Source organism: Podarcis pityusensis (genome assembly GCF_964106645.2).
Source record: "Podarcis pityusensis genome assembly, chromosome: 6".
Taxonomy (NCBI): Eukaryota; Metazoa; Chordata; class Lepidosauria; order Squamata; family Lacertidae; genus Podarcis; species Podarcis pityusensis.
This window is the reverse complement of record NC_138030.1, coordinates 42,321,528-42,333,676: the sequence shown is the minus strand read 5'-3', so window position 1 is coordinate 42,333,676 and position 12,149 is coordinate 42,321,528. Positions and strand designations below refer to the sequence as shown.

The following is a 12,149-nucleotide window of genomic DNA, read 5'->3' as shown; positions in this document are numbered from 1 at the left end:
TGTACTTTACTTTGTCTCCTGCTCCTTTCACTCGTGGAAACTCCAACTTGGCAGTATTTTTGTCCCTTCTCGACCAATCAGCCCCTTTTCCATAGTTCACAATAAACTCCATGTGGTATTTAAAAACATGTTTCAAAGTCCCCCCAGAGTTAAGAACCCCCACAACCCCAAACATCTCACGGCCCATTGCCAGATTTGAAAAGTTAAAACATCCCTGCATAGGGGGGTCTATCAACCCGCGTCTGGTTTTTTTGAGACCCAAAATTGTACAAAGCAGGGAGGAATTAACCTTGAGTGTCCTGTATGTCTCTAGTTGATCAGCAGCATTCCAACCAATCAGCTGAAGTTCCTGAAGGAGGCAGGCCATGGCATTAACAAGGAGGATATTAATGATGAGGAGTTCACTGAGGGTCTAGATGAAATCGACCATGCTGAAATGGAGCTGCGGCGAGGACAGATTCTCTGGTTCCGGGGTCTCAACAGAATACAGACTCAGGTACAGTTTTCATTTCTCCTCTGCTAGGGACTTTTGACTGCCTCCATTGGCGACTCATAGCTGTGTCCTCTCCTGCCATAATCAGAGCCCATCCCAGTGAAATCAGGGCTGCATGCCATGGAAAGGGATGTGCCATTCACACTGTTGGAAGAGTTGGGAATCAATGGCCTGAGCTAGTGGTGTTGATGTACATGCAGCTGAGCAGATGCACTCACCTGGCCTTTTTCTAAGCATCGGTGCTTGCTTCCAAGGCAAGTCTCTGCATGCACAGGAAAAGATGGAGCATTTGATGCCAACCTTCTCTCCCCGCCTCTGTGATGCAATTCTTTGCAAACAAAAATAGCAGTCCTGCTGAGCTATGCATGTGGTCATTGCTCAGGGTCCCACAGTTTGCCTCCAGATCTTTGCAGCCCCACTAAATATTTGAAAAAGGACAATCCATTTTGATGTTGATTTATACTAAATCCTTTGCCGCTTTTGCCATGGCCCTTAAAAGTGAACCTAGATAAAGGCATTACTTGTGGAGGATTCCACAAAAGGGAAGAGCAGGCCCTTGTGAAATCAAGGGGAATGTTCATGGACTTAGGCTGACAGCACAGCAGAGAGTTTCCTCCTTCTGGAGGAACAAACACAGACCAGGCTGCAGATATTTCTGATGGTAAAAATAAATTCAGCCACTTCATTCAGGGGCAGGTCCCCCTGAAGATTCCAGATGAAGATGAAGTTAACATTAACCATTCCTTGCAGATATATACACACAGAGACCATGATATTGCAAGAACTTGCATTGGCTTTCCAAGTTCCAGAACCTTTTCTTCATAAGTTATAAAATGTGCTTTGACAACTATTCACCGAAAACAAGGTTACAATAGTTGCACAGACACTGTGACTCCAAGCACATTCTTAGATTCTGGATTCTTCTCAAGGAAGTGGCATTCACAGAACAGAAGTCAGCTGCAGTTTCATGTCTAGCAAAGGTTGCATCCACAGTACATCACCTTAAGGTGTAAGGACTGGCTGATTATTAAAAAATACCAGCAGCAACATCCATCTTCTTGAGCTTGTATAACCCGGCCTAGATTGTTGCTTTAAGATATTCTTTTAAGAAGAATATAAGGAAGGTTAGCTCCACTCTGTCTTTCAAATAAAATGGCTCTGACCTCACTTTTTGGGCTGTTTTTGCATATTGGGGTAATTAGTCATCTCAAGGCCTTGCACTATCCTAATGTAGCAACCTCATGCAACCAGCAATCATCACCAGTCTTAGACCCCTCCATTTAAATCAGTATCATTCCACTTTAAACAGCCATGGCCTTCCCCAAAGAATTCTGGGAACTGTGTTTCGTTAAGGGTGCCGAGGGTTGTTCGAAGACCCTTATTCTCCTCAGAGAGCTACAGTTCGCAGAGTTTCACAGGATAATGGATTGACTGTAATACCTCTCTGAATATTGTAGCTCTGTTGAGGTAATAGGAGTCTCCTAACAATGCTCACACCCTTCACAAACCACAGTTGCAATATAAAAACACAAAATACATACCATAATAACAAACAATAACAATAACCCCCCCCCCCCACAATATTTTTTTTTAATGGTATGATATTGCTATAAATATATAGGGCAGATGGGATTTTTTTTTGTCATTACTCTGAGTTCAGTGATGAGAGTTTATTTCTGGGGCCTTCCTAACCACTGATGACAACTCACTGTTGCATGATAGTTATTACCATTATACTAGAGATGCTGATATAGTGTCACATAATTTTTATAAATCACTACCCTGGGCTCCTTTGGGAAGAAGGGTGAGATATATATTTAATAAATACAGATGAGGCGACACTAATTTCACCGTTTTCTTCCTTCTGCCTGCCAGGGGATGCACTAGTATTTAAAAGCCAAATCTAGTGTATGGTGTATCCCAGTAAGCAGGAGAGATTGATGGCGAAGATAGAGCCAAAGGAGGAAGGGACAGAGGGCAAGTTGAGGACTGAGCTTTGTGGGATGGAGGTCCTAAGTTAATGCTCAGCCCTTTCCTTTTCATTGTATGCCTTGAAAAGTCACAGAAATTTGCTATTTGTCCAGTTGCTTGCCTCCATGATAGGAAACCAAGCCCTTGAAGGAGGCAAAATGATCTTGGGTGAATGTCTGCATGAGACCTGGATATGAGTTATATTTTACATGTATTTTACCATTGTGATCTGTGACCACATGGAATGTGGTTCTTTGTACTGTGCATTGTTTTAAAAATATTGCTTTGATCCGCACACCCAAGTCACATGCAAAGGATGAAATGAAGACCGAACCTACTGAGTTTGCCAAAGGCTGCATGTGGGCCTACAGTTTGATGCAGCATCTAGTTGTTTAAAGTTCTGATGCTGTCTTGTATCAGATGGGCAAGGTCACTGTTGCATGTCACTCACTGCCTCGGATGTTTCACTGTGAGTTCCAAGGAATGCAAAGACCCATCCTGGGTCAGAGTTGCGCATCACTTGAGGAAAAGTGTCTGTGTTTAGTTGCCTGTGCTGGTCCACAACAAAGTCTTCAGAGGGAGAGCCGTTCAGTATCAGATGTGCTCCTCTCTGTACTCCAGACATGGCAGATGATGGTAGGTACAACCAGACATAATATGGTATTGCAAAGTTTCCTGAACTGTAAGAAACCTTCATCAAGCCAATAAGGAAGAAGTGACCAGGTCCAGTGTGTGAAAGAGCTGTTTCACTGATGGAGCTTTGCATGTTCACTGAATGGACAACGCTGCCTGCTGCAGCCAGCACTATGCAAACGTGAGACACCTTGAGTGGTTGTGGGGTTTTTTTTAATGTGTGATATGTAATGTAGATCTAAGCAAACCAGCCTTGAACCTGGAAACCAGAGCTCCTGGTAATGCAGATTCTCCTATATCTGTCTTCCTTTGGGAAAACAGTGGGGATTCTTTTTACTGCTTGCATGATTAACCACTGAAACAGTCTGCATCCAGGATACAATAGCCACAGTCCTTCCCTTCTGAGCAAAAGGCATTTCCAGCTGAGATAGAGTTACTTGCCAGTGCTTAGAGCAACCGGAAGTTGTACCAGTGCAGCAGCTTTTTCTGCCCTTCCCTTTCCAAAACCAGGAATGATACAAAGAACACTTTCTGCTCTTGTGATACCTCTGCATGCTGCTGTGCCCTTTCTGCTTTGGGATGAATGGACAAGCTGCTGCTGCAATTAATTCCAGCTTGGTTGTTATGTGACTTGTTTCCTAATGTTGGCCAAACGAAATGACCCACTCTGATTCAGGGCCTGGACTTTGGCAATAAGCCTGGCTGGCACACACCACTCCTGGTTAGAGTTTTCTGCCATTGGCCCTTAGTGTCCCTTGATGACATTTAGAACCCACCACACATGTCAATGTGCAGGCTGCACTTTTGGATCATTCAGACTTCGGCCTTCATGCTCATTCTTCCCGCTGCCTTTATATCAGATTCCCACCACCTGCCGTCTCACCTACACGTTTAAAATCAGAAGTGGTTTGACAACACCAGAGGTGGTAAACTTGTGGTCTTGCCAATGTTATTGGACTCCCATCAGCCCCAGCCAACATGGCCAGTGGTCAGAGTCATGGGAGTCGTAGTTCATCAGAGGTGCCCCATACCTGTTATAGTCAAATACATGTGATGAAACTCGGGCAACACCTAGGAATAGTGATTTGTAGCAGAGTTGTGGTGTGGTGGTGTGTATAAATATTCTTACTCTGCAGATGCACATTTATCCTTTGCAAAATGTGTATCTGGAGCTCTGGAGAGGGGGTGGGTAAGTCACTTTGGGATGAACTGAGGCAGGACAGTAAGAGGCCAGGGAAGAGGTTTTTTAATACTTACCTAACAAATTTATACGCTGCTCATCCATGTAAATAATAACAATTCCAGGGCAGGCTACAGGAACCAGGCTTAAAAACAACAACAAAACCAACAGATGGAATATAAACACCAGAATAAAAGTAGGAGTTAGGCTTCCCTCCTGCAACTTCTCCACTACACATTGCCCCATCTCGACACTCCACAGCAACCAAGATGTAGACCTGCTAAGTTTCATTATATGCATTTGCACATAACACGTAGTTGGACCCTAAAATACTGCACCTGCTGCAAACACAGGAATAATTGGGGGAGAGAAAGGAGATGGCTGGGAGCTCTTGGCTGAGGGGCTCTACGTTTTGGATGAACTGCTGAAACTGTTTACGGGGATGTCTTGGGTTTTTCCTCTTTCCCCTTCCACTTTGGTTCCTTACTGTTTGTATCTGTATCCTTTGTCTGCCCGGTTTCCCCTTCCAACTCTCCCAGTTCCTTTTCCTCTTTTGAATGTGGGACAACGCTATCTTACTCTCTGATTCTTTGCAGATGGACGTAGTTTACACATTCCAGACCGGCGCCTCCTCTTTACAGGGAGCCCTCAGGAGACAGCCTTCCATCGTGAGCCAACACCACGATGTAAAAAATGTTTCTAGCCCAACCCATGTAGCTCTTTCCTCCGTCAATTCCACTCCCACCACTTCTGCTGCTGCTGCTGCTGTTGCTGCTGCATCTCCTCCTGCGGGCAGTGAGTGATAGTCTATTCAATGCATGACTTCCTAATAACCACCAAAGGGCACTCGCACAGACCTAACCAAACCTGTTCTCTTTCCCTTTTCTTTTAACCCATAACTTGATTCATGGTTTCTTGTCTTGAGAATTGGGAGGAAGTGCGGGAAAAAGCCATTCTGTTTATATATTATATACAACTTTTTTTAAGCTCTTGCATCTTTTAACTTTTAGTTCTTTCTGGTTCTTTTTTCTGTTTGTTTGTTTTTATCTCCTACTCTATTGCAACTTTTTGTCTTTCTCCTCCTTGCAGGACTGAATTATGACTCCCATATTTGGGTACCCAGAAAGTTTGATGCTCTTATTAGGGGGACAGCAGAGGGGAGGGGTAATTTCGTTATCAGCCACAGCTAAATATAGAGATGGGCAAATGTCTCTGTCTTGCTTTCAACAGGAAGTGTTCCTGCTGATATTATTTTTCTCCTACTCTAATCATAATTTCATAGAATTCATAGAATTGTAGAGTTGGAAGGGACCATGAGGGTCATCTAGTCCAATGCCCTGCAATGCAGGAACCTTTCACTCAACTTAGGGCTTGAAGCCATGACCCTGAAATTAAGAGTCTCATGCTCTATCAACTGAGCTATTCAGGGATAAATTGAAAGCAGCATTTGCCCTTGAAGGGTTCTGGAAGGCTTAGGCTACAATCTTGTGCACCTTTACTTGGTAATAAGCCTTAGTGCACTCAATGGAAATTACTGTGAAATAAACATGCTTCAGATTAGGCAGTTAGCACCTGACTCTTATTCAGATCAGGAGAAGGTCTCAGGTAGCAGGCTTAGCACCATCAGTTTCAAGATTTTGTTTGGTTCTGTATCAAGGCTAATATTATCAGGTAGGACTGATAAAGTCTGCTGGTGCTGTTGAGTCCTTAGGCACTTCCGAGAATGATAGATCAGCCCTCCTCTTCTATGCAAACATCTCATTCCTTTTCTTAAAAAAAATAGGGGTGCAAATATAATATGTTCTGTCACCATACAGATGAAGCATAGCATAGATGCTCTTGATTTGGAGGACTCTCTTGTAGTCAACACTGAGCTATTATTAGGGGTGGGATCTCAGTCATCTAAAACCGGGAGCTTGTATTAGCACTCTGTAGCATGTCATGTAATCTGTGTGAAATCCACAGCCTTTTAGTTTATGTCAGTGTGCTGCTGGTTCACAGAGACTTCTGTGGGTCTTCTGTTTTAGTTAGACTTCCAAGCCAGACTTAAGTCCTTTATTGAAGCTAAACTTTGTGTTCTGCTTCTACATTGGAATAGACTTTGCCTGTGTGCACAAAAGTAGGTGGCTTAGTTGTTCAGAAATTGGATTTCTACAAATGCAGGCATTGGTCCAGTTCACGTATTGCAACAACCCATAAATGATTTCCTATGAATGGACCTTTCTGGGCATGAACCCTGTCTTAGCATTATGTCCAAACCAGGGATTATGGTTTGCTACAAAATATATATATAGTTGATCCAAGAACAAATGGTCTCCCATGGTTTGTTGGGAGTGAAAGAAACCACAATTCCTAGTTCAAATGTAGCTCTTAAACCCAGGGATCATGGCTTTTTTTTCTCCAAGTGAAAGCAAGAAGGAGCAAAGTGACCCAGATTGGTGTGTTTATGGTAAACCAATAACGAGGTGTGTCAAAGAGCGCATTAACTTTTCCTGCACAAAGAAATGGCAGGTGTGAAAAGATGGTATACAAAATAATATTTACATAAAACAGTAGTTACTAATTTTTCCTCATTTATTTGGGGAAGTCATTTATGTGCTTTCCTGTACTATAAATAATATACATATATTGTCCAGAAAGGTTATTTTAAAACACACACACAAACACACACACACACACAAAAACGTGTCTATGCTTCCAGAGTAGCCTTCCCCAATCTGCTGTTCTCCAAATGTTTTGAACTACAACTCCCATCACACCTGACTGTTGGCCATGCTACCTGAGGCTGATGGGAGCCAGAGGCCCAAACAAAAGTCTGGAGGGCACCAGGTTGGGGAAAGCTGATTTAGAATAATACATTTTTTTGTTTTCCCATGTTAAGAGGTGCTGTCCAATATTTATTGCTCTCCAGCATTTATTTATTTATTTGCTTGCTTTAATCTCCTTTCTTTTTGACCAATGTTTCAAGGAGGAGAATTTTCCTAATCATTTACATTTTGCACGTAGCCAGCATTGACATTTTTATTTTTATGCCTACACCAGAGTTTCTGAAGAAGTGCAGCTGTTGCCATTTACTTATCTATATGTGCATCCATGTAATAGTTTATTAAAAAGAATATGCTCAGGTTATATGCATCACATTCAACAAAAGAAGCTGCCAACAGTGGCAGTGTGCCAACAGTACACAAAATAGTACTTCTTAATTTTTATCTGATTGAAGAGGGCTTGATAGGAAAAAGAAAACGTATCATCTGCGTGGATAGCATGGTTTCTTGTTCTATAACAACTGCATCAAAAACTATCCTTTTCCTTTTTGGACTACCTATGCAGTTTCCTACTTGATTTCTGCTACTCTTTAAAGCTACATCTCTCTCTCTCTCTCTCTCCTTCTTTCTCTTAATACCTGGTGGAAAGTTCTACAGTGTTTAAAGTCACCAGTCCCAAAATGCTGTGTTCATGAAGGCTGATTGGTTTAGAAAAGGAAGAGCTCATGAGTACATGGAAAGGGGTGGGTGGTGTGTCCATATCTCTATGGTTTGCTTATTGTAGACCATGTGAAAGGATTCCCGGTGCATTTCAAGAAAGATGAGGTAAGATTCGATAGGAACTATGGCTTGCCAAGTGCTCAGAAGGTAGCTAAAGAACATATGTCCTATTTCCTTCCACTCGGAAGAAAGAGGGAAATGCTCCTGTTTTCACCCTGTTTGTTAATAACCCAGCCCTGAGCAGACAGCTGCAGAACTGAATCAATTAGCATAGATCACACTAATTGATTGTTCTCTTGGTGATGGATCTGATTATTACATGTGTTACAAAATACAAAACTTCTTTTCAGGAAGCTTTGCCGTTAGCCTTTTTTAGTGCTTTTCCCCCCTGGGGGTACGCAGGGGTACGCATACCCCCTAAACATTTTGTGAATCTAAGTTTGGCCTCATCGAGGGGCAGTATTTCAATATGAGTAGGAAAATGAGAGTACCCCTAAACATTTTTTAATGGGAAAAAGGCACAGGCCTTTTTAGAGGTACCTTTTAGGGCCAAAAGGCAGGAAATAAATTGATACATTTTCTGCCTGTGCTTCATCCGTAACATGCACACCTTTGGCATAGGTGAAGTAAAGTACTTTATCCTCTGACATGTACTAGGCCAGTGGTAAAAGATGCAGAATACTTTATTTTAAATATGGAACCCATGGAGGGAGGGATGGAGGTCTGAAGGTTTGTAAGAACCTTTTATTTTAATGTTTGAAATGGTTAAAGTTAAAATGTAGAAAACTATGTAAAACAAAACAAAAAATTTAAATTAAATTAAAAACGTACTAGGCCAGTATCCCAGATTTTTCCATATCAGTTAGTCTACCTACATGAACTGACTGGGCAGCCTAATGAAGCTGTGTGAGGATATTTGGTGTGTGTGTTTTTTAAAATAAAAATAAAAATTGAAAGGCAGTCTGAAGTGAAAACCCTTGTCCTTGAGGAACTTTTCCTTTCTACTATTATAGAACTACTTAAGCAGGTGGACTCAAATAGACAGCATGTAAAGCCAAACAAATAAAGAGGTCCCAATGGCTGTGGATCCTAAATTTATATAAGTTACTGTAATGTTGGCTAAAGTCAGGGCTTTTTTTCAGCCGTAACTCAGTTCCGGCACCTCTCAGGTGGGCACCATTGCCATTATAAGAGAACAAGGGAGGCGTTCATGATGAGTTCCAGCACCTCTTTTTCTAGAGAAATAGCACTGGCTAAAGTTAACTTTATGATGATTCATTCAAGTTCCTGGATAGAAATGGTTTGTTTGTTTTTCAACCACTTCTAAAAAGTCATTGTGTCCTCCACCACCCCATAATATTAAAAAGAAGAGGAGCCTGCATGCAAAATGCATGGGAGTGTTGAGATGAGGTCTTGGTTACAACAACCTATTCTCAAAGAGTAACAGAAGTGCAATTGAAACTACAGGAACCAACAGCTTCAACATTCCTGGTTCTGAGTGATCTAATAACTAAAGCCACCATTGACTTTAATTATTCTGGTACTATTGATCAAGCTCTGTGTCCTTTTGCTTGTAGTAGTTTTGGTCCCCCCCCCCCCCTTAACCATCAAGAGAGTTAGAGGAGTTCTGTTTTTAAGTTTGGCTTCAGCTGCTTGATCCTTGCCGTGAGCATGAACATACAAAGAGTCTCCTGGATCAGGCCAGTGGCCCGTCTAGTCCAACATCCTGTTTTCACAGTGGCCAACCAGATGCCTGTGGGGAGCCTGCAAGCTGGACACGAGCACAACAGCTCTCTGCCCACCTGCAGTTTCCAGCAACTGGTATTCCGAGGCATCATGCCTCTGACAGAAGATGTGGAACATAGCCATCAATGGCCTTGCCCTGCATGAATGCTCTCTCACCCATCCAAGTTGGTGGCCATCACTGCTTCCTGTTGGAGCAAGTTCCATAGTTCAACTCTGCACAGCGCAAGGAAGTGCTTTCTTTTATCTGCCTTCAATCTTCCAACATTCAGCTTCAAGAAATGTTCATGAGTTAGGAAGATAGTCTGCTCCACTATGGTGAGATGTACTATCTTTCTTTTTACATGTCAGGATTTTGTTATATATTTATAGCTCTTTGCCCATGAAACTGACCCAGGTCTGCTTCAGGTGGCAGAGGAGGATAAAAGGCGAGTGTTCCCATAATGAGCAAAGCCAGTTCAAGGAGAAGAGGAGCCAAATGTGGCTGATCTCTCAGCTGAACCAGTGGAGTGGCCCTGCTAACCTTCTGTTCCTCCCTCTTCTACAAACTGATATATAATGGCTACTGCCAGGTGATGGTGGGCCTGCCTCCTTTTTCTCCCCCCTTAGTAGCAGAATGGAATGGCTGCTTCAGGTGACCAAAGAACAAAGTCATCTTACTTTTTAATAGTGTGGTGATGATTATGAGCCATGACAGCAGAATATGTCTCTGGTTGTGTGATCTTGAGAACAGTCAACAGGTGATGGTTGGCACAGACTATGCCATGCTGCTCCAGCGGAGACTGAATGCTGGATCAGGACTGATTCTATGAGGCAGTTCTTAAAATCAGTTTATACTCAGAGTAGCAATCCTGAGGCCGTGACCTTACAAGCGTCATTCAGTGGACAGTCTGTCCTTGCTGGCCATTTATTTCCTACAGGGGTTTATGTGCTCACTTTGCACAACAGATAGCATGATTCAGAGTTACTTGTTGCAAAGTTACTGTGACATTTTGTTGTGATATGCAAAACATTCAGCTGCAACATAGCACAGAGAACCATTCTGGCAAGATGCAGAACTTTGCAAGGAATACAAAATGAAGTTGGCAGCATGAGCAAACACGAGCGGAGTCAACTTGAGTTTCTTTTAGTTCAGAAATAATGGTAGGGAAACCTGACCCTGGCTGAATAAGGAGGCCAGTCTGAGGAATCATAACATTCCTCTACCTGCATAGAACATCTCTAGTATTTGAACTCAGTGCAGACCAAACTGCTTTTGATTTTGTCAGGAGTCATTCAGTTCATTAAAATAAAAAAAAGTTTGGAGTATCACCTTCCATTTGTTGGCAGCAACAAAATTAATGAAGTTCAACAAATGCCTCTTCCAGTGTTCAAAGTAATATGTGAGGGGTCAAACTGGATGAGGGTGCACAGAACCCAGACCACTCCCAACACATCTGTGTACCAGCCCTGCCCTCTCCTCTCCTTTACATAGTTAGTGCAGGGGTTGAGCGGAATGCAGTTAGACTTCTCCCCATGACTGGGCATCCTGTACAGTGGGAGTTCCTTATCAGAGAGAGGATTTCCACTGCATTCAGCTCAACTCTGTTAGAATTGCCCTTTAGATCTTTGGGCACCAAACATGAGATCGAGAGAAGGTGGTGTGAGGGGCGCATGCACACCTATTTAAAACGCCTAAAGAGGGGCTAGCATCTTGAGACGAACCGGGACATAGGAAACAACTTGGTTCAAAGGTGCCATGTAGCTAGGCTCAGGGCAGCATATTTACCAGCCTTATCTTGTGTGCTGGCCCCTCCTTCCCCTCAGCAAAGTGCAGATGACGAAGCATCATATGGGAGGACGGTGTTGAAAACTCCTGCAAATGCCTTTCCCACCACAGCTATATCTCAGTCGGGTATTTCATTTAGCAGAGGTCCAGAAGTTCTACCTGTTGTACCTCCATTAGAACCTGCCCCTTCCTGACACCAGTTAGGAGAGGAGAAGCAACAAGCAGTATTTCAGTACACAAAGCATTCAGGTATGCATAGCTCCAACCACAGTTCAAGTTGCATTACCTCCTGTTGTACAGACCTCTCACACATGTAAGATGTATTAATTCAGTGGTCAACTACAAATGTTTGAGAACACTCTACAAAGCTTCCCCCCCCCCCCCCCGCCTTCATAGTGTAAAAACTTCCTTTATTTAGAAATCCGATGGTGAGAACCGGAAGCATAACCTACATGTTAATAGCAGATAAAGGTTGCTTCCATTGCATTCAAAGTTACAAACAACTGTATTTAAAAGAGGGAGTGGGGATTCCTCCCCCGGTTGATAAATAGGTAGTTATTTGGACCTGTTATTAATTAGAATTTTTTTTTAAGGTACTAATTGTGAGCCATCTCTGCATAAAATACAAATTACATTGTGATATATTATACTGTTGGGATGCATTTTATGCATTATGCTTTGCGGAAAGTGATATACTTATTCATATTTCATACCTATATGATTAGACTGGGGAACAGCAAGTTCTGATCATCACACTTCCATGTTTGTGTTGGTTTGTCTGGGTAAGCGTGACTTTCACAAAAATATGCTTCATCCTGTAAAGGGAAGATGTCTCCACTCCATTGTTCTGGAAATGTGATTTGCACTTTACTCATG

The 12,149-nt window shown here is 42.6% G+C and overlaps 1 protein-coding gene across 8 annotated transcripts in view; it reads left to right on the top strand.

Moving 5' to 3' along the window:
* Window positions 1-12,149, top strand: part of ATP2B4 (ATPase plasma membrane Ca2+ transporting 4) — a 166,926-nt gene that overhangs the window by 143,764 nt on the left and 11,013 nt on the right. For 5 of the 8 annotated variants that reach the window (XM_081010033.1, XM_081010029.1, XM_081010030.1 and 2 more), the window contains one exon: window positions 314-496. In XM_081010033.1, coding sequence (XP_080866159.1) covers window positions 314-496 — 183 coding nt within the window. Of the gene's footprint in view, window positions 1-313; window positions 497-4,873; window positions 5,073-12,149 lie in introns of all 8 variants that reach the window. The other 3 variants (XM_081010035.1, XM_081010034.1, XM_081010036.1) reach the window with 2 other exon arrangements.